Here is a 26,191-nt window from a genome sequence, read left to right on the forward strand (position 1 = left end):
CGCTGTGTTTTCAAAATGAAACTGAAAGCATATAATTGAGACACTTGACACTTGAAAACTGTGCTGCCCGTTTCTTGTCATCGTTATCGCTTCAAGAATGGAATGCTGCATAGCAGAGAATGGCCGTATTCATAACTGCATGTGAAAATTTTAATGCTTTTTTCCCACTTTCTGTGCTAAAAAAAACTACCCCCCCCCCCCCCCCCTGCCTTTTCTCCATATCTTTCCGGGTTATTCTACTAGCCCTTACATCTCTAGTAACCACAATTATAAACATATATAAATAAATGGCTATATATATATACAGGGTGTCCCAGCTATCATGCAGCATGATTTAAAAAAAAAAACAGGAACGGCGTTACGCAAAGCAAACCTAGTGCGTGTTGTTTCCAGTACAGTGGAGTAGCTGCCAGTAATTTTTTCGTTAGTGAGATTTAATTAGGTAATTGTAATTAATTATCTAACTCGAGAAGTACTGTCCTAATTATCAAAGTGCCAAAGAGAAAATTGTAGAGCAATATGAAAAACTCCCGATAAAGCTTTCTGTTGCTCAATACGTGCTACATAAATGCGTTTTTCTGACTGTGAAAGACGCCGGTGACTGGCCGCTCGAGGCACTTTGCGTGTCTTCGAGGGCCTTCTTTTACGTTCGGAAAAACTTTTATGTAGCACGTATTGAGCAACAGAAAGCTGTATCGAAGTTTTTAATGTTGCTCTACAATTTTCTCATTGACACTTTGATAATTAGGACAGTACTTCTCGAGTTGGATAATTAATTACAATTACCTAATTAAATCTCAGTACCGAAAAAATTACTGGCGGCTACTCTACTGGAAACAATATGCACTAGGTTTGCTTCGCGCAATGCCGTTCCTCATTTTTTAAATCGTGCTGCGTGATAGCTGGGACACCCTGTATGTATGGTATACCGTATACTGTATTGAAATTCAGAGTGGTAGTTGGGAAAATTTGAACTTCTTCAGAAATGGTGAAGAGGTGCTTGAATGGGAAGGTGCTTACTTGGAATCTGATGGTAGTGGTCTACCTTCAGCCTTTAGGTGTGTGCAAGACTCTCCTTAACGATGTGAGAGCAGCATTGGCTGCAGTTGAAGTCCCTTCATCTACTTACATAGACAAAATTTTATTGTTCTGTGTGGGCCTAGTGTTAAGACAGAAGACAGCCTGTGAATCGTGCTGCTTTGATCTTCAAACGTGTTTGTCTCCTCTTGCATTGTTTGGTACCACAGACAAGGCTACACCAAAGCACATCAGGTTGGCTGAGCTAGAAAGTCAACCAAGTGAGCATTTAATGCAGTTGTGCAGTGCACTGCAAACAAACCAAGACGCAAATTGTTTATATCTTGCACTTTTCATACCCCTTCATTGTGCAAGCATGGTGTTTGCAGACAGTGAGTCACAGACAGTCTTTTGAATATCTCAGATGGTCACAAGATTCCTGCTCTTACCAGATAAGCTTAGCAAAATGACCTGTATTATGTCGCCTTGCACATGCTTTCCATGTGCACTGATTTATTAATGTTACAGCTGTCACACACACTTAATGACACAAACTTGTGCAAGACTTCTAGAGGCAGAATAAGGTAACATGTAGACAACCACAAAAAGATAGTCTAGTTTTTAAGACATTGGAAGAGGTTCAAGTAAGTAAAAATGTTCATCATCATATACCGGTGTCGCATGTACACTTGTGATCGCGATCAACAATGGACGCTGCTACAAGGTCCAACGATCTAGATAGAGTCATTATTGTCTGCTGATCGTCAGCAACTCTCAGAACTGCCCCCCCCCCCCCCCCCCATAGTGCCTTAGCTACAAATGCAGATATCCAAAATATGGTTTTATTTTTGCATTTTTTCAATTTTACTGCTTACTTTTGGTGATAAGTTTTTAAACGTTTTTTATTGACCTGCCCCTTCACTCTTTTTAGCATTTTCAGAATACTGCGCTAGAGGGTGCAGACGTCCGCCTGCAATCGTGATCAAGAGGCCTGATCACGATTCATGGATCGCGATTGTCCGAATCCGGATCCCGCAAGATCGTGATCACAAATGACCGTGTGGCAACACTTGATCCGGATGGGCCCTGATTGCGATCAGAAGTGTACGTGTGACACCGGTATAATAGACATAAGGCTATTTCAACACAAGACTACACTAGAGTCGAGAAAACTATGCACTATATGCCAGCATTACAAGAAGGACAATTATAAATGACAAACAGTACCCACGATTAGGTGGCCCCTGCATTAAGGCACCGCTTATGGATTGCTATCATGAAGTAGACCATATTACTATAGCTAGGAGGAGGTGAGCAACTACCATAAAACAAGCGAGAGGGGAATCTCATATGTGAAATAAAAGGGAATATTAATGACACAGCCAACAATGCTAAATGGTTACCTTGAACTTTATTGCATTCTGATAGGCTTGTGGCTTTACCGAATACACTAAAACATTCTACAAGGTATGTTTAACAACTATGCTTTTAATTATTGGCTGGAGAGGTATTACCTTAAGTACCAATCTTTTGCAGTGGCAACATTTACAACAATAATCAGAAAATTGATGCACCATAGTGTAGAGAGGAAACAAGTGTCTGTATGTGTGTAATATATACGTGTAGGTGTTGATGTGTTACATGCCAGAGTTGCAATTATAAAAAAAAAAAAAAGCATTATAGGTTCGCAAAACAAGTGTATAAATGAGAACAAGCTGCCAAACAAAATAAATGCAGCAGTGGGCAAAAACAGTGAAATCCCTCAAAATATGTTCAAGATCATTGGCAAAAGGGCCACTGCACCCTTTTCTTGATAAGCACTACAGGCCATTTGTAGAAAAGGACTAGAATTTCATTCAAAACTTGAACAGGTACTAACAATGACAGCAGAGATTAAAAGCAACCTGAGATCGTCAGCTACCTTGTAATCACAACAGGACAAACAATGCACATGTAGCTTCAGCGAGGGCACATGTATCACGTTAATGCTAGCACAACCTACAATTTGCTGTATACTTGCATAAGTACAGCTGCACTTTCTGTTCGCTCTGAGCCTCGAGAAGACTATGACATAGCACTACTTGCCAATGACCACCAAGCTGCTTTGAATTTTCTTTGCTCAGGCTCCTTCAAATGTTGCACTAAGAGGTATTGGCAACAAGAGATGTGCACACTTTGTGTGCTCAGTCCTTTGCTACTCAATAAGTATGAAAAGGCAGCTGCACCTGCATGAAAATACTGGAAAAAAGAAAAAAAAAGAGGTTGCATAAATGCAGGCAGGTAAATCTGTCCAGAAGAAGCTGTAAATTAGTGGCACCGATTTCAGGAGGGCTATATACACTTAGCACCCATGCAAACTCTGCATGACCTGCAAAGTGAAGCTGCACCCCTACATCCCTGTGCTGTGGAGGTGGCAAGGTGTGTACAAATTGTGCGTCATCTTGCAATAAATAAAGCTGAGGAGTAACTACATGGAGGCACTGGCCATACGATAGAGGCAGCAGAAGGCACCCTTGTTGCGGCCCTCGTCCTGCAACAACTGCACGCGCGCCCACTGGCGCACCTGCGACGATTGGCGCACGGCTTCCATAACCGCTTGAATGTATAGGCCATCCTCGAAACTAGCAGCACTTTCGGTAGGTTCCTTGGCCCAGCCCTGGCCATGGGCACGCGAGGCGAAAGCATCCCGCAGCGCCGTAACCATCTTGACGAGTCCCTTGGCGTGCGGCTTCGGCACCACGCAGTCAGGCGCCTGTTTCAAGTCCTCAACGTCCAGGTACAGCACTTCCTCCTTGGCGCCTTTGCGCTGGCCGTGCAAATCCCCGCTGCGCACCACCAGGTTGCCGCGGGTGCCGCACACCAGAAGCTCCTGGCTGAACTGGCCCGCGCAGTGGCTGTTCAGCGTGACGGTTGCGTATGCTCCATTGCTCAGCTCCATCTGGAAAGTGCAGAAGTCGTCGCTGCTCACCTGTCGAATGCCACACACAGAGTCCGTCGTCTTGGTCAATGTCCTTGTCAAGCCGTGCACACGAACTGCGCGAAGGCCCGTCACAAAAGCTGCTATGTCGATTATGTGACTGCCAAATGTGGACAGTACACCACCTCCCATGGACTCTTCGCAAGTCCAGTCGTAGCGGTCATGAACAAGAGACCCGCAATGTACGCGAGCCTCAATTATCTGCACAGTTCCCACATACCCGTCCTGTATCTGCCGCTTCATGTGAACGTACGCTGGTAGGAATCGCAGACTGTGGCAAAGCACTGATATGAGCGTTGGGTAGTACTGCGCAGCTCGCACCATCTTAAGTACTTCCGACTGTGACAGACCGGCAGGGCGATCGCACAGAACATGCTTTCCAATGCCGAGAGCCTTGACGGCGATCTGGGCGTGCTGGTGAGGAGAGCACATGATGCACACCAAATCAACGCTTTTGTGTAGAAGGACCTCATCTTCCTTGCTCGTGTAAAACGGAATGCCCAGTTCCAAAGCAGCTTCCTTCGCTGTATCAATAGTCCGGCCCCAAATGGCTTCTACCTTAAAGCCACGAGAGCGCAAACACGGGACCAGCACTCGCACCGACTTACCAGTACCGAAAACACCTACCCCTGGCAACATGTTCACGACGGAAGACTGCTCTGACACCTTGTTATAGTTTTTGAACCATTATAGAGGCTAAAATACGGCTCTTGAATCTAGCAGTGACTCGGAGAAACTTCATTTAGATCACTACGACGGGTACACCGAACGCTAGCGCGAAACCCGCGCACAACGATGAAGACGAAAAACTAGAAATCAGACGCAGGCGCACACACCACAGCCAGCGTATCCAACCGATCAACGGCTACGGCCGCTCTACCCTCTGGCGATCAGCTGGTGAGAATTGAGACACTGTCATTTAAATTGGAACTAACACATGAACAAATGCCTATTCTAAACAAATAAGTTTATGTTGAGGATGGAAAATTAGACAACATTGATAAAATATGCCAACCTCTCCTGACACAATATCGACTTGGATTGGCTTGACTACTCCATCCAAATATTTAGTTTTTTTTTTGTTACCTTGTTTACTTCTGTTACGTACGTACTTCTGTGCACAACAACTTCTGTGCAAGTGTTCTGTGGCACGATGGTCATCGCACGGTAGGACAGCTGTCAACCAGTGAGTTTAGTCATGGTCATTTTTGTAGTGCTGGGCTCAGTATACTGTGTATCAGGCTGGCTACGCCAAGGGTCCATGGGAGAATAACTTTCGTAGGAGGGGCTAGGACAAGTGGAAACACAGGGAGAGTACACTGCTAAGGGGTGTATTGATGCTGTCTGCGCACTTTCCCCGCAGAACTCTCCCCGTGTGTTCAGTTACTTTGCATTTCGTCCTTGCACAGTGAAGTACCAACCGTTCAAACAGTATCTTCAATTAATCTAGTCGGTCGCGCATAGCGAAAGCGCAAGCATTCAGCGAGTTGAATCGTTAAGAGAGAAAGCTAAACTCTACCGACTGTTGGAAGCATAACTTTGATTTAAGACAGTAGAATTTCAACAAGTGACTAAAATTGGTGGACGTAGCAATAAATGTACACAGTTTACAAGTCTAGTTCTGCGCCAAGGCCAGAAACTGTATGTTCGATCGTCTAAAGCGGATGATTATGATGCATTAGTTTACACCGTTACATAGCTTACGTGAGTGTTGCTGAATTCCTAGTCACAAGATATATGTCAAAGTAGTGTATAACATTTCAGCTTCGTCAGCTTTAGACATCACAAGGGATGCAGTTTAAAGCAATATTCTTCTTGATTATGAAGTTGTAGGGCCATTATGAAGAGTAGGGCCAAACTGGAAAGGTTGGAAGCAGTACGTTTCCGGTGACTGCATTTCACTTAAAGGAAAAATATGAATTTGCTTAAAGAAACAAATGGTAAAAAAAAAAAATGACGAGAAGGCCAGAAGATTATTTTATATACTGTTGATCCTGGATTGAGGATTGAGATTATCATGAAGTGTCGAAGCCTGGTGTATATGTTCCTTTCGCCCTATTATATTCCTTTCTTATCATCCACCATTCAGAGCTAGTCGATTCCGGGGATAATGTGGGAAGAGCGCCGCTTGTACCACTGACGACGGGCAAAAAAGGAATAGCATTGGAATAGAATGGTTGCATTATCCCGTCCCTTGTGCCACCGCTTTCACCATGGTGTTGCCTACACTAAAGATTTCGTTTTTTTAAATTAATTATACAATCTCTACATCATGTGCATGTGGAGTGGCAGACGAGCACATAGTAACATAGTCCATGTGTTACTGAACTGACCCCATATGCCCAGCAAAGGCAACAGCCACGCTACCAGCTTAGAGTGCTGGGCAACCATTTATTGTCAGTTTGGATAATAGTTGCACCATGGCTATTCAGTGGCCTTGAAAGGACAGCAATGCACTGAGAGACTTCTTTGTTAGTATGAACATGTTCTCAAAATATTGGGGACGATTTTATGCAGGGACTTATGTTTGTCGTTGTTTCGTCTTTTTACCCCTCTTGTGTATGTTTTAGTGTTTGTGCATGCGGAAGTGGTCCTTTCACAAATTTTTTTTTTTTCGTTTAGATTTGTAATTTATATGTAACAAACCCCATGAAAATTGGTTCAATGGATGCTGAACAAAATGAATTCTCCCTTCCAATATATTTAGAGTGGTGCTTTCTAAGTAATTCTTTTTCTAAGTCGCACCTACAGCTGAGCGCACCATATGCGAGACCTGACTGCATTACCTAGTCAAAGAAAATTAGGATTGCCGTTTATATTTTTCATTAGTTTGCTTGGCACTTATAAATAAATTTTATGCTGTTATAAGGTTAAGGGTTGCTAACAGGTTGTCATTTAGTATGGGCAATGTTTATGCATTGTACATGTAATGCTACAAGGCTTACTCTGTGTTGCCCAAATACAGTGCTCAGCGATAAAAACACTGTTCTCGGAGCGTGTGGCTGCCGGCACTTTTCATGCCGCTCGTGGGTGCTGGGGGACACAGAGCTGATGCCCTTTTATACATGAAAGTGAGAGCCTTTGTGATGCATTGTGACTACATTCAGCCCCTTGGTGATCACTCAGTACTTGCCGGTGGTGCAAGAAGCGTCGGCTGCCATGTGGTCAGAGTATTGCATTTCAATTGCTGAGCACTGTAAATGCTGTGTATGGCCATTCGTTGGTCTTATGTTAAAAGCCCAGTGGAAAATACCTATCAAGAAAGGGGTCAGGTAAGGAGACACAATTTTTCCAGTGCTATTCACTTCATGTTTAGAAAAAATGTTCACACGATTAGTCTGTGAAGGATTAATAGTGAGGATCATTGACGAATATCTAAACAACCCTTAGTTGGCAGATGACATTGTCCTGTTCAGCGACGTTGGGGATGAATCGCAACAAATGATTGAGAACCTTAATCGAGAAAGTGTAAGAGTAGGGTTAAATATTCATATAAGAAGACAAAGGTAATGCTCAATAACTTGGTAAAGGAACAAGAATTCATGATTGCCAGTCAGCCTCTAGAGTCGGTGAAGGAGTATGTTTATCTAGGTTAATTACTCGCAGGGGACCCTGATCATGCGAAGGAAATTTACGCAAGTATAAAAATGGGTTGGAGTGCATATGGCAGGTATAACCAAATCCTGACTGGGAGCTTACTACTGTCGTTGAAAGTGTACAATCATTGCATTCTACCGGTGCTAACATATGGGGCAGAAACTTCGAGGTTAACTAAGAAGCTCGAGAACAAATTAAGGACCGTGCAAAGAGCGATGGAATGAAAAATGTCGGGCATTATGTTAAGAGACAGGAAAAGAGCGGTGTGGATCAGAGGGCAAAAGAGCCTGTATTCTAGTTGATATTAAGAGAAAAAAAAAAAAATGGAGTTTGGCAGGCCATGTAATGCGTAGGGCAGATAACCGGTGGACCATTAGAGTTACAGGACTGGTTCCAAGAAAAGGGAAGCGCAGTCGAGGACGGCAGAAAATTAGGTGGGGTGATTAAATTAGGAAATTTGCAGACGCAAGTTGGAATCAGCTAGCACAAGACAGGGCTAATTGGAGATTGCTGGGAGAGGCCTTCGTTCTGCAGTGAACATAAAAATAGGCTGATGATGATGATGAAAAGGGTAAGGCAGTAGAGGCTAAGAGCAGCAGCCAGTGCCAAAGCCATTGTGGTTATATGGTCAGTACAGCTACCATAGCATGCTACGTGGTGTTGACTGGTGCTGAGTCCTGTGGTGTTACCAGCTGGGATGGTTGTAGGGTTGGCGTGGCTAAGCACTTGATGTCGAAGTTCATAGCTTGTGGGATTTCAACAAGCATGCTTAGTGCATGTGATCCTAACCTACAGTCCTTTGAAGATAATGCGCTTACTGTTTGTATCTGGGGTGCAGTGTTTTGGTAGTGCCACAGGACCACATTTCAGTTAAACGAGCACAGGCACTAAATTCTCCAGTGATGATTTTTTACTCGTTGAAAACACACAGCACCTAGGAGACCATAATAGTGACCGGCATATGCTTGATCGTCTCACAAATAATTTAACATAAAATGATTTCTCCCGCACTATTCTGAATTTCAAAATTCCTTTCAGTAGGGGTGGATAACTTTTGAGTGATGTAAGTGATGTAAATCATGAGTACCCGACACCAAGCAGTTCACGGGAACCGCTAAACCACCCACTGATGACTATGAACTTGCCCATCGTCTGCTCAATTTCACACATGCGCCCACGTTCATTGACGCCGGAGCTAGGTGGGAGACACACACTTGCATCTCCCGGCTGTGTTTCGACACATGCACATGCAGCCGCTCTGAAAATTCGTCGTCACCAGTGTCTTTAATGTCACACTATGTGGCTCTCAACAATGACGTTTCCATGATGGCTGTATTGATGAGTCCGGAGAAGGGACGTCTAAAAGGTAATTTATTTCAATTTCACAGTCTATAAAGACTGAAATTGAAATAAATTACCTTTTAGCCGTCTGATGCCAGTCATACTTCGTGAAAGCGTTCCTCGTAAGCATGCAAAGCTTATTAAGCTATAGTCAATTTAGCTGCTATATTTCGTATCTACACTCCTTTACACTGTCCATATTACCTACCTGTGCTGTGATTTGAATTTGCAGTTGTAACTGAGGAGCAACTACAATAATTTCTCAAGTCTGTGATAATTCATTTACTAATTGCCTTGGATTTTCTCTAGTTGGTTGAAATTAGAACTGCTACAGTGTAACGTGAGCAAAGTGCTGAGAAAATTGCATGCTGTGGGAGGGACGTTGCAGTTCTTTAACACGAAACAAGGCTGCACTGGAGAGGCACGGTTGTATTTTACTTGCATTGGAGCTCAGCTATCATAACCAGGAAATCGCAGTGACTGCAGCAGAATTCCTTGGTAGTGTACCACAGCTTTGATGTGCTGTAAGATGTGGAGAAAATGTTAACTGAAAGTAAACAGACTATGTTTTGTTTTAGTACTGTTAATGGGCTTTGGATGTCTTAGAATAAAAATTTAGAAGCTAGTAATACATCATTGAACATCTTAAAAAAATTATTTGCAGATTTGATGGTGCAAATGCCACACAATTAGATCATTGTTTTCGTATTTGTTTAATGAGCGAGTGGCAGTTGCAAAAGTTGCACTGTTACTTGGGCTGACTCTTGATGCTGTTGTGCACTACAATTCTTATTTATAGTTTTTTTACTGACTAGTTCTATGAGGTAGTTATGGAAAATTTGCTTTTTTTGCCTACTTATTCACTATTACCTTCCTCTTATTAAGCAAGAATGTTTGTCGTTTCCTGACTGCTTTGCCTTAATGAAGTTGTAATTCATATGGAGGTTGGGGCTTCTAATAGATTGCATGTGGTTTTCATATTGCTGCAGTACTGAGTTGAAGAGCTTAATGTTACAGCTGCATGCTGGGTAGTGCTACCATAGGAATGTTACACGGAAATGAAAGGAGAAAAATAAATAGGGACTGAACTCTTGGTGTTTTTCTTTCCAATTTTTTCTTCTTTTTGACAATTTTTGACAGTTTTGTTATATCCATCTATACCTTTTCCACTGGAAAGCTTTTTGTCTATAGGTTTTATAAAGGAATTTTTATGTGGTTGAAAAAATGTGAAAATCTTTTTTTCTTTTAGGAATATGAAGCACCCAAACAGTGCTGACAATTCATTGAATGACGAAGACATTGAAGGTGTCAAGGGCTTAAAACGAATGCGGTTGGGAGAGATGGATCAACCTTACAGCGTAAGACTGAGTTCACATTATTGTTGCTTGTAGAGGTAAGGTCCCTATACTCTCTAAGGCAGCATCGTTACCCATTTTTCTTCTCCTTTCCTTCTCCAATGGCCTCTTTACCCTTAGTTGCTATTATTGGTTACCGTCACAAAGAAGGTTCAGAATTGGTCCAATCAATTTTTTGATCTCTCTTAATGTCATTGAACCTGTTTATTGCCTTCTGGAAAAATGGAGAGGATTAAAAAAAAAAAAAAAAAAAACTGAGGCACCAAGAAAGTTGGGAATACAATGGCAACATGAAAGAATGTTGCTGCCTTCCGAGCGTGCTGGGACCTTATGTGGACGCTCCATTGTCTATAGGCCTTGTGAGTGCTTTTGGAAGCACTTCAGGCACCATGGCATTATTGTCCATTGGGGGCAGCAAAAAAAGCGGGATTTCTCAATGATAAAGTACACATGAAAACACTTGTGTTGTCTCGGATACAAAAAGGGGTAGCTGCTAGCAAGAATGGGCATATGGGAAATTTTTACATCTACAGTGTAGACCGCTTATAACGTAAGTCGCGGGAGTTGCGAATATCCACACTATAAGCGGTACCGCACTATAACCAAAACAACGATTTTCAAGCCCTGCACGTAGGCAAAACATGTAGAGCAAGCATGTAGACACGCTAATTTGTACTATCGCGTGCACATCGCGATTATGTTTTCGCCAGTGAGCTGGCGAAAACATAATCGCGATGTAGCCGGTGCTCTTCAAGCTTGACAGATTTGCACCGAGTCAAAACGAAACAACTGTTTGCCGCAACCGCTGCAAAAAAAACAAAAACAGTGACCGCTATCGACGCGATTAGAACGGCGACTTTGCGGTGCTGAAGGCACGCGCCCGACGCACGCACCGAGTCTGGATGAATTAACTATCATTCACTGCAACAACTGAGGGGGGGGGGGGGCAGTCGAAACCGCGGTCGCTATCTATGCGATCATCGATGGTGACAAGGCAGTTCTTTAGGCACGCGGCCGACGCGTGTACCGAGTAAAATCGAAACTACTATTCGCCGCAACCGCTGCGGAGAAAACCGCGGCCGCTATCGACGCGATCGTGAATGACGACTACGCAGTTACGAAAGCCCGCGGCCAACGCGGTGTTATGCGCAGCGGTAAACGCAAGAATACAGGCTTCAAAGACACAAATAGGCTCGAAGCGTTCCCATGTTGCTGTCAACCATGAACGATTTCAACTGATGGCTGTGGCGATGCGACTCCGCCACTTCGTTTGGGTTGGACGCTAGCGCCGTTCTTGCTCTTCTGCGTCGCACATTCGTGGCGCTCCTCGCTCACCGAGCTCCGAAAGTAGTCCGAATTAACCGATGTGCGGCCAAATAAGTCCGAATTAACGAAAGTTTGATTCCATTGAATAATGCATACGCCGGCCGGGAGCACGCACCTTGTTGAGAAGCGTGCTCGCTGCCGCCCTTGTCGGCGAGATTTTCCCGCGGAAGCCGCATTATAACCGGTATTTCGTCTCACGCGGCTGCACTGTAAGCGGTATGCGTATACATGGAGTTCTATGGGAGGGTAAACGGGAGTCGGGAAAGACCGTACTATATCCGGTCCTGCACTATAAGCGGTTACGTTATAAGTGGTCTATACTGTATTTGGAATAACGTAAATTGTATGTAGAAAAACATTGTTTTTCAGAATGCACTCATGACTGAAGAGATCCAGATACCATCTGCAACTGATTATGTGCAGCCTAGTGTTTTCGTAGTTCCCAAAATGCACTTTTATTCCCTGTTCCTATGGAAGAATTTCTTCTGGTGCCCACATGTCAAAAACAGTTTTTTGTCAGGTACTGTGCTTAACAGTGGCACATGCCTACTTTGTCTGGAAACAATTGAGATTGAATACTGACTGAACGGCATATCATAAAATTTGACATGGCTATCCTTTGTTCTTTGTTAATTTTTTTTTCTGCACATGTTGGAAGCACTATATTGTGATAAGATGATAAAGGATTAATCAAATCGGTCAGCTTGTGCGGTTCTTCATAGCTTGTATCAATCACAATAGGAAGCAAATTGTTTTCGGTTGAATACCCTTGACACCTGTTGCCGACGAGTGGGACATTAAAGTAACTAAAAATGAGGCCATAAAATGTGCAGTGTCTTGTACAGCAGGAGTAATTTTTTTCCCCATCTGTCGCAACGGTTGCTGTGGGCCCTGAATGAAGCAGAAAGTATATTTTCAGCACAGGCAATAAACACATTGTTGGAGCTAAAGAAATATTGAGGAGTCGCCATGGAAGCCTTGTTTGCACCTTGGCTTATAATGTCTGCAAACTTGAACATTCCTCGGGTGTAGTTATCCGCAATTCCACTTTGCCTTGTCACTCCACTGCTGTCTCTACATCTACGTTCCAGCGACTTCAGTCGTAAATACTTATTGGGATTGCTTGTGCTTCACACATAATTTCTGTGGACAAGCGGACAGCTCTCTGAAAACGAGACGAAATTAGGGTCACGATTTGTTTGAAAATGATCCAAAACAAAGCGAAATATTTAGTTGAAAAAATGCTTTTAAAATGTTTTTTTTTTTTGGTTCAATAAAAGGTGCACATATTTTTGTGAAGATGTGTGAGACTGAAATTTTTTAGTGAGAAAAGCGAAACACTGGTAATGACATTTGGGCTGCGCTTCTCATTTCAGACAAGAGGTGTGGTGAGTGTTCCAGGTCCAGACCACAAGAATTATTGGCAGTGTTTGATGGCCTGTGGCTGTGAGGTGGTAATCTAGGTCCTTCACTTTCAGGTATGCAACTACTTTTGCGAGATTTCGTGTGACTATCACAGGACATGTCAACGCCTACAGGCGACAGGGTTCCTGGCACAGTGTCAAAAATGCTGTTGCCCATAGACACTGACAGATCCAGTCCTAGTCATGCAAAATCTCAGGAAAGTGAAGGACCGAGAATTCTGAGAAGCCAGGAATAGGCATGGAATTATCATCTTATGGATTAAAATCTCTTCAACACCAGAAAATCCCAGAAACAGCGACAGGTGACAGGATTATTTTAAAAACAACTCGGTGAAAATGACAAGCCCATGTTCATTTATAAGTGAAATTGGTCATTTTGTTTCTCGTACCACTGGCTTGTACACCTGGCCTTTCAACTGAGCTAACATTTTGTTGCATAGAATCTTGTGAAACAGTTCTCTTTTCTTCCATCCTGCTTAGATTCTGCTGATTACTTGTCTTTCAAAGTTCTCACCTACATGCATAATTTAGCCAAGTACTTGAAGAGAGTTGTCCTCTTGATTATTGTATTGTGCAGCTTGAAGTCTTTTCAAATGTCATTTGTCAGATGCTTTGTTTGGCCTGTATAGTTTAATGGTGATAGTCATTATACTGATCACAAAATGGACCTTCACATGACGTGGTCATATAGTTTGCTGGTCGGTCAGTTTTTATGATAACGAAAAGTTGGGCAGCGGGCTAGTTGGTGTGACCTAATTTAAGGTTGTGCGCTAACGTTACAAGAAAGAGGAGAAGAGCTTCATAGTTTTCTTTAATCTGATAATTTTCTTGCCTATTGTGTAACCAACTGCATGTATTTAGTTGTGTTCCAATTTTTCATTTGTTTGCTTTCATTGCCTTTATCCCATATATCAATGTGATTATTCTTTTGTTGCTCATTTGTGTGCTGGCCTGTTGACTGAAACTTTACTTGTGAATAACATTATCTGCATCGAAGAATAGAAATAATCTTCCCCTTTTGGCATTCCTTGTCTTCTACACTAAAGAAATAGAAGAGAATACTTGATGTTTGATAAAGTTCTGGAACCCAGCTTTCACAGTCGTGCTCAATTTGGTTAACAAATTTCCTCTCTGCACATTCCTCTGTAGGATCTGCATGTGATGTGCTTGTTCTAAACATAGAATAATTTGAAAGAGCGTAAGTTTGGGCATGTTGGTATTCCATGACTTTTGCTTTTTAGCGCATGAAAAGGGGTACGAGACACAGGGGTACGAGGTAAAGTAGCTCTGTGTCTGCGTCGTCCCTCTGTGTCTCGTCCCTTTTCGTGCGCTAAGAAGTAAAAGTTGTAGAATAATTCTTTGTTGCAGTGTTGTATGGCTTGGTGATTTTTTTTTTTTTTTGATATTTGTAAGATGTTTGTCTGTTTTAAAATATGTGTCTGTAGGCTTTACTCCAATCCTTCAAGGAAAGCATATTTGCAAGACTTGAAACATTGGAAGGTCGCCTGGATGCTTTGACTGATCAATGCCAAACACTGGAAGACAAGATTGAAGTGCTTTCAACAGCTGTAAAAGAGCATGTATCACCAGCCTCCTCTGGTCTTGGCAGGTACGTCCGTTTATCCAGGTAAATAAAGGAAGTTTTTAATCCCTCATCCTTTGAAGTGTAGAGGGAACACATACACAATTTCACTAATGCATTTTCCTTTCCTTTTCAGCTCGGGAGGTAATACAGTTTATCACATTTATTAAACCATAACTGGCATGGAGCTTAATATTAATCTACTGTAGGTTCTTCTGCTATTGTCTCCTTGGATGAAGAACCAGTAGCAGCTTTTGCTGCAGGGTCAAGTGTGACTCTCATAACTCTCAACACTGAAGGTAATTATTCAAATTTTTTTATTGGTGAGACCTGTAACTCTTCTAAAAATGCTTCTGTGCTGCTTTAATGATTTTTCTCGATACGTGAGGAAAAACAGTAGTCTTTGAGAAGTTTTCTCATAGAGTGTGTCTGCAGCATCAGCATGCAAGGAGGAAAGAGTAATGTTATAGTTGTTTTTTTAATCCATGTTGACTGTGTTGTAAGGCAAGATCTTATTCTGCACATCTTAAATTTCACAAATTTCATGTTTCAAAGTTTTATGAAGCCTAAGATGCATGAAAAATTTGAGCAATGAATAAAGCATGGCACTTCATAAAGCTGTTAAATTTAGTAGCTGCAAATATATGCGATGGGGGGGGTGCGTGTCTTGAGAAATATTTGGGCTGTGAGGAGTTTTACAGTATCTCTTTAAATATTTCATCACCAGTACAGTGCATGAATATTCTGCATTAAATTGAAATTGAACACCTTAAAAGAGCTTTAAAACCAGTTGTGCTTAATGGAATTGACTACTGACCAAAATGTGTCATTATATTATGACAAATGAAAAAAAGAAGTGCTTTATATTGACAGAATCGAACAGGATATTAGCAGTTATAAAAGACATTCAAATTTTGAATCGGCACAGTAAGTTTCATAAAACTGTATGCCACAACACTCCACTGTGGAACTCTTTATGGTAGGGCTGGAGCCATGCCATGGGATGGCAAATAGGTGTACGTCAGTTAGCTGGGGTTAAGTGTACTGTGATTGATGTTTAAAAAGGCTTTTATTATATTTTTATATGCATTTGCACACTTATGAATGCATATTGTGAAGTAAGGAATGTTCACACCTACAAGTGGTGCTGTAATCACGACAACGAGTGGAACGGCAGAACAGTGGCTTCCAGTGGTGTTCCTGATTGTGGGGTGGTGTGCTTAAGTGATGTTGTATGCATGGGAGTTTACAATACACCCAGTGTTTGCAGTGGTGTTCTGTAGTCTCCCTGTGAGATACAAAAATTTAGAGCACGCTTAAAGGGGCCCTGAACCACCCCTCGGGCATTGTGAAATAACATAGTCCGCGGGTAGCATACGCTTCTGTGAACATCTCAGTCAAATTTTGCTGTCGTACGCTGTGCGTGGAGCTCGCAAGAGGAGCGCGAAGTCACCTTTCTCTCAAATCACCTTTCTCTCAAACGCTCTCGTTTCAACAGAGGCCATGATGCTCACTCTCTTCTGTGTGCTTTATTACGCAATAAAGCACATTCCAATACGCGGCTGCTATTGGTTGCTGCGGTCGGTTACACCACGGCCGCCACGTGTGCACTGGCTAAGCGCACTGCGGCTCGCTGAGGACAACCACATTTGGCTTACATTTAGCGTGTCGTAGTCAGCAAAATTGGAAGTCGTTGCATCTACGTTAACATCCTTGCGTTCCTCGTAATCAGAACTGGTTTTGGCATGTAAAACCCTCGAAAGAAGAAGATACGTTAACATCCAAAATGAAATTTGAACTGCACGCCACGGTGACGTTTCAAAGGCGGAGAGTTGTGGCCCCGCCCCACTCTGCCGTAGCCTTCATAGTGCAAGGCATTGAAAAAGGAAGGGGGAGCACAGCAGAGGCAGTGTTTGATAGCCAATAACTCTGCTTCTGCTGAACGCATTGAAGTACTTTTTGCAGCAAAGTATTTCTGAAATAGCCTATTTTCACCTCAAAAGTTTTTCTCCACTTTGATAAAAAGTGGTTCAGGGCCCCTTTAAGTTTCCCCTTAAGAGTGGAACGCGATAGCATTCAGAGATCCCTGACTGCTTCTCACGCTTCCCGGCACCTGCAGCTTATGTAACCGTAATGTTTACTGGGAAATGCTAGCAGCAAACGCTATGCACAAAGGCGAGCTTTCTGGTAGAAACGCGGCCTCTTGGATGGGCCGATCCCGGAAGTAGTGCACAGCTGTGCCAAAAAAATTACATCCTTTTCAGGTTTGTGTTATTGTTTCGCACTTTTAATATTTCAGCCCGAGTGCCTCGAGCGCCAGTCGCGTGGCTATTCTGCGTGTATTCGCGGGCGTCTTTCACACTCGGAAAAACACATTTATATAGCACATATTGAGTTGTATCAGGAGTTTCAGTTTCAGAAAGCTGTATCAGGAGTTTTTCGTGTTGCTTTGTAATTTTCTCATTGAGACTGTGATAATTAGGAGAGTACTTCTCGAGTTAGATAATTAATTACAATTATCTAATTAAATCTCAGTGAGTGAGTGAGTGAGTGAACTTTATTGGGTCCACAATAGACGCGAGTAAATTAAATCTCAGTAACGAAAAAATTACTGGCGGCCACTCGACACTGTACTGGAAGCAATACGCACTAGGTTTGCTTTTGTTCAACTTTTGTTCTGACGCAAAAAACCACCGGCCAACTTTTGTGTCCGTACCCCTTTAACGTAAGCAAGAAGAACTTGCACAAGGTAGTATCCAACATTAGTAATAAGCCATGTCTCACTGCCAGGTGATGTCCTATCACTTTATTTATGTCTGTGACATGTGACTGTATGTCTGGCCAGAGATGCAACTGTATTTAGGATTTAACACTTGGCTGTGCATGTTTTATTCCTCCTAATGCCTGGTACTTGTGTTTTGTGGCTGCTGCAGCGGATTATCCGCATGGTTCTTGGCTTGGGGATGAGAACAATCCGGAGATGAGAGTACGCTGCCCTGTCAATCCAACCACATTGTTCCACATCAACAACACCTGCAGTACACCTGAGAAGATGGCTCTGACCTTGCTTGACCACCTCTTTGACAGAGAGACACAGGCTCGCTCCAACATTTCAGGCTCAGGCAAACACAAAAAGCAGCAGTTGGACCCTTTGATGATCTATGGAATTCGATGTGAGTTGCTGCTCCGAAACGTCAGCTTGATTTTGTCATCTGTTGTCATGTTTCTCTGTTCTATGTGTACTGTGCTCAGAGGCAGGTTTGTATGTACTATGACATTAGTCTCAGTGAAATGAGAAAAAGCTCTGGTGCAGTTAATTTTCATTACTGATGCAGTTGAGGATTTCTCTTGTGAAGGAGCTCATGCTGATTTGTATGAACATTTCTGTCAGTTTATAAATGTTAGTTCTCTGCCTCAATATGTAATTTTGCACTATCAGCATAAATTCAAACTAGAATTATTCCAAAACTACTCCAATGTGTTGTTCCATTTTCAGGCTTACCTGCATTTGTAACAGTGGCTTAATTTGGTCTACAAAATGTACACTTGGGACTACTCCATGCTAAGAAACGACCACAGAGCGATTACATGTCGCACTTCCATGGGCATTCTGATCAGTTATTTCCTGTCCAAGTTTCAATTTATGCTGATGATACATAATACGTATAATACCGGGTATTTTTAAAAAATGCGCAGCATTTCTTTGCCTAGTCAAAACGAAGAGATCAAACACGAGGCCCTACGAGGTAACAGAGTTTGTCGCTGATGCACGCGCAGCCCCATGCGCCCGCTCGCTGGACACTTGGCTCGGCGCCTCCTTTATCCACGTGCATGTGCGCACACCCCAACGTGCCCGCTCGCACGCTGCTACTGGCTTGGCGCCTTCTTGCTCCACTCGCTGGTAAGGCCGTGCACGCCGCATGGCTTGGTTGAGCTCTCGAAAGTATCCAGCGGAAGAGGTGCGTAACAGTCCAAAGGCTCTGCAGAGAGAGACTACAGAGGTATGCGATGCTTGCTGAAGCAGTGAGGCAGGAGATGAAGTGACGGGCTGACAATCAAGAAGAGACGGGCTGTGGAGCGCGAGCAAGGAGAGAACCAACATGTGGACGAAGAACAGTGGCACGCCAAGCGAACGGCCGCTGAACAGGCTACCAAAACCAAGTGGTGCCAATTGAAGGACTGGCTCTTGCGGGCCGCAGACAGATACTTTCAAAAGCAGTTTGTCAAAGACAAAGGGCTTTTGTTACCATATTGGAGCCTCCTTCCCTAGAGGCTCCAATATGGTAACAGTAGTGTCTGAAATAACAATTGTACCAATAACGACATGATTACCCACCGCGGTATCCCAGTGGCTATGGTGTTTTCCTGCTAAGCTTGAGGTCGTGGTTTTGATCCTGGCCGTGGTGGTCGCATTTTCATGTGGGTGAAGTGCAGAAACGCTCATGTACTTAGATTTAGGTGCACGGTAAAGAATCCCATATGGTCAAAATGAATGCGGAGTCGCCCATTACAGTATGGCTCATAATCAGATCGTGTTTTTGGCACATAAAATCCCAGAATAAAATCCATGACTTATAACGGTCTAGTTAAAAAGAATTTGGTTCAGTGAAAAAACAGAATACAGTATACACACGGTTGTGAGTTTCAGCTGTGTATACTCATTAGCACATAGCTATTTGTAAAGAGGTTAAGTGTAAAGGTGGTTTTGTGGACATGAGACATGTTAGGGCGGCTTGCATCATGGATGCGCACAAAAAAGAAGGTATAGGTATGAATATATGTACTAAGCATACCTTCTCACCATTCCCTTTAACTATTTAACATCAAAAGATGTTTCCCAGCACACCATCACACATCAAAGAATGGACTGAAAGCTGTGCAGTTTTATTGCATTTCATTCATTTCCAACTTCACAGGCTTTATTCATGAATAATGAACAAAAAGTTAATAAAATGTGGGAAATTGCGGCAGTTTGCTGACTTCACAAAATTGTAAATCAGTTTGGCTCTGCCTTTAGTAATGAGACTTAGTGAAGAAAGCATTCAGGTTGACTGCGCTTTTGCAAGGAAGTTGTCTTTGTGTGATATTTTATGTAACTTGCTAAATACAATCAACCTGTTTATAACATTGTTGCATCGGACACCAACCAAGATGGCTTCATTACATCCAATATTCATTACAGTCGCCAACCGATAATTAGTATTTGATAGAGAGAGCCAAAAAGTGTGAATAATCCGAAGTCCAAAATACCGGACTCACGATAAAATAAGTGATTTTATTCTACAAGTGGCCAAAAGGGGTGTGCCGTACTCTCGGATCATCACTTTTGGTGATACCTTCAATTTTGTGTGACTAGCGCAAGACACATCGGCGTCTATGAGCAATGGCATTCTTGGCACAGTGCCAAGCATGCTATCTTTCAGGTGACCAGTGCAAGACACATCGGCGTCTGCCAGTAAAGGTATTCTTGGCATAGTGCCAAGCATGCTATCTTATCACAGTGCAGAGACGCTGGCTGCTGCCTGTCAATGTGTCCGGTGCCAGTCACGCAAAATATCAAGAAAATATCTTCAAAAGGTGATCATCCTAGAGCATGGGTTCTCAAAGTCGGTTCCGCAAAACCCTGGGGTTCCACGGAACCCTGGAGTTCCGCAGGCCCCTGCTAGGGGTTCTGTGAGCCACTGATAAATTTTCCGTGGTCCCGTGCTCGCCAATTAAGTGGCTAAAACGGCGAACAAGAGGTGTGCTCGATCCACAGAACTTCCATTACCCATGCCCGAGTGTCAAAAAGCACATCACAGCGCGTAACGGCAGTGCGTGAACTGCGCAATAAATCCGCAAGCAGCTTGTAGCCACCCAACCTTCGAAAACGGGCAGCGTGCCTAAGCTTTCGCACTTGAATCTCGGAGGCCGTAACTTACCAACATGCGAATTTCTCCCGTTTGTAGATAGGGCAGGTGCCGATAGCATGTGCACTGACGTATACGTTGGAGGAATAAAAAACATAAATGCGCGGAGCACCACAAATGCGCGCCGCGAAAGAGCAAAAACGGCGCTAGCGTCCAAAAACGAAGCGGCGCAGTACGCATCGCCATGGTCCTCAGTGGCAATCGTACGCGATACGTGACTGACAGCAATGCCAGAATGCTTTTTGCTTATTTGTGCCCTTAAAGCCCTTATTGTTGCGTTAATTGCCGCGCGTAACACAGGGCTAGCCGCGTGCTTCCATAAGAGCGTAGTCGCCATCTGTGATCGCGTCGATGGCCAGCACAGTTTCGTCGGCAGCGATTGCGGCCAACAATAGTTTCGTTTTGACTCGGTGCGCGCGTCGGCTGCGTGCCTTCATAACTGTGGTCACCATCCATGATCGCGTCGATAGCGACTGCGGATTCGTCCATACTTGTTGCAGCAAATGGTAGTTTCGTTTTGACTTGGTGAGTGCGTCGGCCTCCTGCCTTCTGAACCGCAAGGTCGCCATCCATGATCGCGTCGATCACGGCCGCGGTTTCGTCAGCAGTGGTTGCGGCAAGCAGGAGTTGCGCTTTGACTCAGGAGTTGACTCAGGAGTTGCGCTTTGACATCTCGATGGACGGACGATTTGTTGGCGACCAGCTCCCTAGCGAAAAAATAACCGGATCTGCACGCGGTAGTGAATAGCGTGTCTGCAGATAAGACGCGCGCCACGGCCGTGCTGCGAAGGATGTTGCGAGGCCTGCGCCGCTGCTAGCCCTTAATCAGTCTTGAGATGACAAGAATTTCAGCTTCCTCACTGCTTTTGTGCAAAATAGAAAGAAGATTTGCTGATGCATTCAGTAAATAAAAGCGCATTGAACTAGTAAGCATTCATTTATTGTTTTCTTGATACTCTGGATAATTCGACATTAGTTTAATTGGGACATTTTAATTCGGTTAATTCGGGTGGCAGGGGGGGGGGGTGTTCCTTGGCGCTTCATGGAGCTTAGCAGGGTTCCCCAGAACGAACATGCTTGAGAACCCCTGTCCTAGAGTATGGCCCATGTTTGTCAACGCTTTGCTGCACGCATATACGCTTGCCTTTGGCCTAGACATTCTGCGGCTGCGGTTTTCTAGCAATGCCTTATATCCTCCTGAGGCTTGGAGTGCATATTGTGTCATGGATTTATTTTTATATTTATAGATTAAGCTATTTTGGCTTCCTGAAAACAGTAAAACCACATTTTATAGTGTTTCAAATCTTTCGTAGTGAGCATGCCGAAATTGCAAGAACACTCAGTGGGGCCCAGATATTAGTTTCAGCATATTCCTTCGATCATCTCAACCACTAAGAAATGCACAAAAACACATTGTTGCTTGCATAAGTACACATAAGTTCACTTAATTCTGCAATGAGTGCTGTAATAGGAGCTCATGCTTTGGCCGAGCTACCATTTCGCAATTTTGAAAGCTCCTACTTTGGTGGGAAACAAGCGCACATGAATCATACCCTCCTGATGGCAGCACAGGCCTCATAACAATCGAAAAAAAATGGCTATTCTTTTTCATGCTTTTTGTGTTTCGTCATTCGTCAGAGTGATGCTCCGCACACATCAACGGGATCAGCCGGCTATGAACGGTGGATAAGAGTGGCACAGAATTGAGCGGAAGGCATTGCTAAAAAATCGCGGCTCGTATCTCTGCCACTGTCATGCTGTCGCTACAGATAGACGAAAGTACAATCAGTGCATGCACCGAATTCTCATTTATGACGACTAGGTCAACTAGGCTTCGCTAGTTTCTGTTTTGAGGAGACGCTAGCGATGTAAGAAAATGAAAATATTGCTATTTCTGCTCGACGTGGTGGTCGAATTAGCATGCGGTCATGCAGTTGGAGTCTGAATTATCACACGGCGGACTGTAAGGTGTCCGAAATTTCAGCGATCCTTATAGATTAAGTTTATGGGGCTAATGGCGGTGCCGCGGAGCTGTCTGAATAATCAAGCCTGTCCGTATTATTGGTCGGCGACTGTACAAGCATATATTCGTTGCATGCTGGTATTGGCAAGAAACGTTATAGATTTAGTTCATTATATCCGATAATTCATTATCTTGAGGTTATAAATATACAGGGTGCCATGTATTTATTGTTTTGCTGTTGAGAAGGTGCTTATAATTTGAGTAGCCCGCAGCGCAATTACATGCGCACTCATAATGAAAGCAAAGAGTTCAAAGACAAGATAGAAGACGGGACAAGTGCTCACTAATAACTGAAAGTTTATTATAGAAATCATGTGATATGAATGAGAGCTCGTCCTGTCCTCTGTCTTGTCGTTGTTTACTTTTTGCCTCTTTTACTTTCATTATGAATGAAAACCAACTCGCCCAACTTGCTGTATTACATGCTCACTGTGTGTGCAGGTGGCACATATGGTTGTCCATTGCTTGATAATAACATGCAACCCACCTTGGTGGCTATGGTGTTGCGCTACTAAGCCCGATGGCGTGGGATCAAATCTCGATATTGACGGCCGCATTTAGATGGGGGTGAAAGGCAAAAACACCTGTGCATTGGGTAAACGTTAAAGAACCCCAAGTGGTTGAAAATGACCTGGAGTCCCTCACTATGGCGTGCCTCATAATCGAATTGTGGTTTTGGCACGTAAAACCCCAGAATTTAATTTTTAAATAACATGCAGAAAGAATAAGCGCTTGAAGTATGTATAGGTATGTGCAACTAATGTGTTTTTTATTTTATGGAACACTTTCTTTCTAAAAAGCCTGTTATAGTAGCTTGGCCCCTGCCGTTTTCACAGCTAGGCTACGTGGCTAAGTGGATGTTAGCAGCAAGAAAATTTAAGATTATTTGGGAAATTACGAAAAATGTGCCACATTTTTATTATTCAGTGTACATGTTGGGATTACAGAATTGAGGCCGAGCAGCAGTGAAGTCATCTCTGCTTTGCAGGAATCCTAAGACTAGCGCCACTTTGGAGTTACCTGAATGTGCCATGAAATATGTCTGTTCCAGTTAGCAGTTTCTCAGAAGCATCCCTCCAGCTCTTCAGTATGTTCTCAACTGGAATACCAATGCACATTTTGCCAATATTAAGGACAGATATCTCAAAAGTGGTATACTAGTCATGATTTCTGCTCAGCACTACTTCTCGGATTTGAAGGGACCGACAACCGTCTGAACGGGCCCGAACTTGTCTTTGTGTCTGTTATTAATTGCCCTAGTCTACCATAATTATAGTGCCGTAATGTTGGTGGAAATGAAAAGACCATGATTATAGTGATAAAGTCTAGCATGCTGTTCACAATTTAAGTAAGAATTATAATTTTAAATTGGCACAAAAGTTGCAAAAAAAAAATGTAAGGGGTGCAAAGTGCCGATGAAGCCTTAATACTTGAGATGTAGTCAGTGAGATTACTGTACATAGGTTGTCTGTTATCAAGTGCCGCATACTTTTTGTTTAAAATCGCAGTCTTTATATTACGTATGCATTTGCACTTTATTCTATGCGTATTACAAAGTAAAAAAAAAGTTCACACTAACAAGCGGCGCTGCTTTCACTGCAACGAGTGGAGTGGCAGAGTCGTGGCATGCGGGAACACGTGAGTGCTCATGTATGCGCGCTAGTTTGCGTGTGAGTACCCCGAGTTCTGTTTCCCTGTGAGATACAAAATGCCATGGACTAATTGTGCCGTAGATGGGTGCCAGTTCTAGCACTACTGGCATATCCTACCACTTTGCTTGGCTTGGCTAAAAAAAAAAAGTCTCGACATGTATATGACTGAAGCAGTTAGTTGGACAGGAAACCACGAAAGCACATAGCTATTATTGTAGAAATTATTCAACACATCAGAAAACATGAACCGCAGGAACATCGCTTTGATAAATAAAATATTACTTTCTTACAGCTAGGACTATACGTGGCATCTGCTTCACACCAATGCTGGTGTATAATCGCTATCGCGCTCACCTATCACTGTTTCCAGCATGTTTCCAGCGTATGACTATATTGTTACTGCAGATTGATAAATTCTGATAAAAAATATTCCATGGCGTTTTTCACGTTACCACTGTATGATTGCACACTCTCACTAGTAAGCTTTCTGTAGCTCTAAAAAAAAAGAAAGAAAAAGGGTAGTACCATAAAAATTGATTGTCAGTTCCTTTAATTTTGCAATTTCAACGTATTCTTAAAGTGAATGAAGGTTAATTATAGCACATTTCAGTATATTAGCCAAATTACTCTTGAAATTTTTTATGCTGTTAATGTGGCCAACCATATAGCGTGGCTGCAAAAACTGTGGTTCAGATCAGTTTTTTTTTATTAGCGTTGTGCATTAGAAAAAGATCAGTTTTTTTTTATTAGCGTTGTGCATTAGAAAAAGAACACCTTGTATATGGTAGTTGCATATTTTGAACACAATCTTCATGAAGAAATGTTTAGCTGGAAAGAAAAAAGTTGGAATGTTAACTAAAACATGAATTTGAACAGAATGTGGAAGCTTGGGGCGAGTTGGTGGTTCAATATCGACATGACTGCACAGCGCGAAAGATGATAACAGAAGAAAGGACACAACACAGGCAAATGCTCCTGAGTACCTGTGTTGCGTCCTTTCTTCAGTCTTCATCTTTTGCGCTGTGCAGTTATGTCGATATTGAATAGAAGATCATTGGTACAACATCTTCATTAGACAGGGAAGGAAAAATGTCTGTGACAAGATGCATGAAAAATTGCCCTTTCATCAAACTACTTTTTTTAGGTTACTGAATAGCAAGTGTGCAGATGCGGACACAAGAAGGAATGAAAGGGACAACACAAACACCGACTACATCTTTTTTAAGCTGGTCATCTTATGCTAGTCTGTTTGTCACCTAAAAAGTAGGAACCTTTAGGCTGTGCTGTCCTAGTGTACATGAGCATGTGACCACTTGATGTTGATGAGGACATCAGTGCTGCCTCTTCTGCATGCATCTTTTTATTCATGTTGTGTTGTGCCTGTTACGGCGGAACTGATGGAAACAATGTGTATTAAGTTGGTTACATTACTTGAGGATGTCTGTTGTGCTGCTGCATTCTGTAGTAAAAGCTTTCCTTTTTAAAACCTTTGTTTCAGGTCATCTGACACATTTATTTGATGTGACCAATGCTGACTGGGACAGAATCAAGCTGAATATAGACTCAAAATGCCGTACAGCATTTCGGCGCAAGAAAAGGGGCCTGCCTTTGAATCCAAAGGTGAGTGTGTCTTTGATTAGTAAAGCAGCAGCGCCTGACTTGGCTAATTTGGCATCAGTGAGGTGTGTCGTTGCTCTAGTTCGACCACATTCTATGATGTACCCATGAACTTGTACAGAATGTCAGAAAATGTGAACTGGATAGGGTTCCAAGCAATTACTATATTGTAGCAGGCACATCACACTGCAGAAAAAAATATATACTCCTTACCTGTACATTTCCTTTAATGGCTCCTGTCATTCCTTCTCCTCCTTCATCCTCCTTTGTTCTGTCGGTCAGCTTTTCCCGATTTGCCCACAACTTTTTACAGTACAGGATCAAGAAAGTAACACAGCCAGCATAGCTTTGTCGATCTGTAGCTATATGCT

At 42.9% G+C, this 26,191-nt stretch overlaps 2 protein-coding genes across 4 annotated transcripts in view; one reads left to right on the forward strand and one right to left on the reverse strand.

Moving 5' to 3' along the window:
• Positions 1 to 1,493: 1,493 nt before the first annotated feature.
• LOC119464814 (glucose-fructose oxidoreductase domain-containing protein 1) lies at positions 1,494 to 4,869 on the reverse strand. The gene has a single exon (XM_037725727.2). It carries the CDS (start codon positions 4,631 to 4,633, stop codon positions 3,485 to 3,487), a length of 1,149 nt encoding a protein of 382 aa, XP_037581655.1. The 5' UTR covers positions 4,634 to 4,869; the 3' UTR covers positions 1,494 to 3,484.
• Positions 4,870 to 5,138: 269 nt separating this feature from the next.
• The window catches only part of LOC119464828 (protein BANP-like), a 32,012-nt gene continuing 10,959 nt past the window's right edge, over positions 5,139 to 26,191 (forward strand). Inside the window, exons 1-6 of one of the 3 annotated variants that reach the window (XM_049668920.1) lie at positions 5,139 to 5,161; positions 10,182 to 10,290; positions 14,483 to 14,654; positions 14,829 to 14,918; positions 17,553 to 17,792; positions 25,702 to 25,823. In XM_049668920.1, the coding sequence (XP_049524877.1) occupies positions 5,148 to 5,161; positions 10,182 to 10,290; positions 14,483 to 14,654; positions 14,829 to 14,918; positions 17,553 to 17,792; positions 25,702 to 25,823 (747 nt within the window). In that variant the 5' untranslated portion in view covers positions 5,139 to 5,147. Of the gene's footprint in view, positions 5,181 to 8,078; positions 8,163 to 10,181; positions 10,291 to 14,482; positions 14,655 to 14,828; positions 14,919 to 17,552; positions 17,793 to 25,701; positions 25,824 to 26,191 lie in introns of those variants that run through there. The other 2 variants (XM_049668928.1, XM_049668923.1) reach the window with 2 other exon arrangements.

This window comes from Dermacentor silvarum, chromosome 1, assembly GCF_013339745.2.
Source record: "Dermacentor silvarum isolate Dsil-2018 chromosome 1, BIME_Dsil_1.4, whole genome shotgun sequence".
Classification (NCBI taxonomy): Eukaryota; Metazoa; Arthropoda; class Arachnida; order Ixodida; family Ixodidae; genus Dermacentor; species Dermacentor silvarum.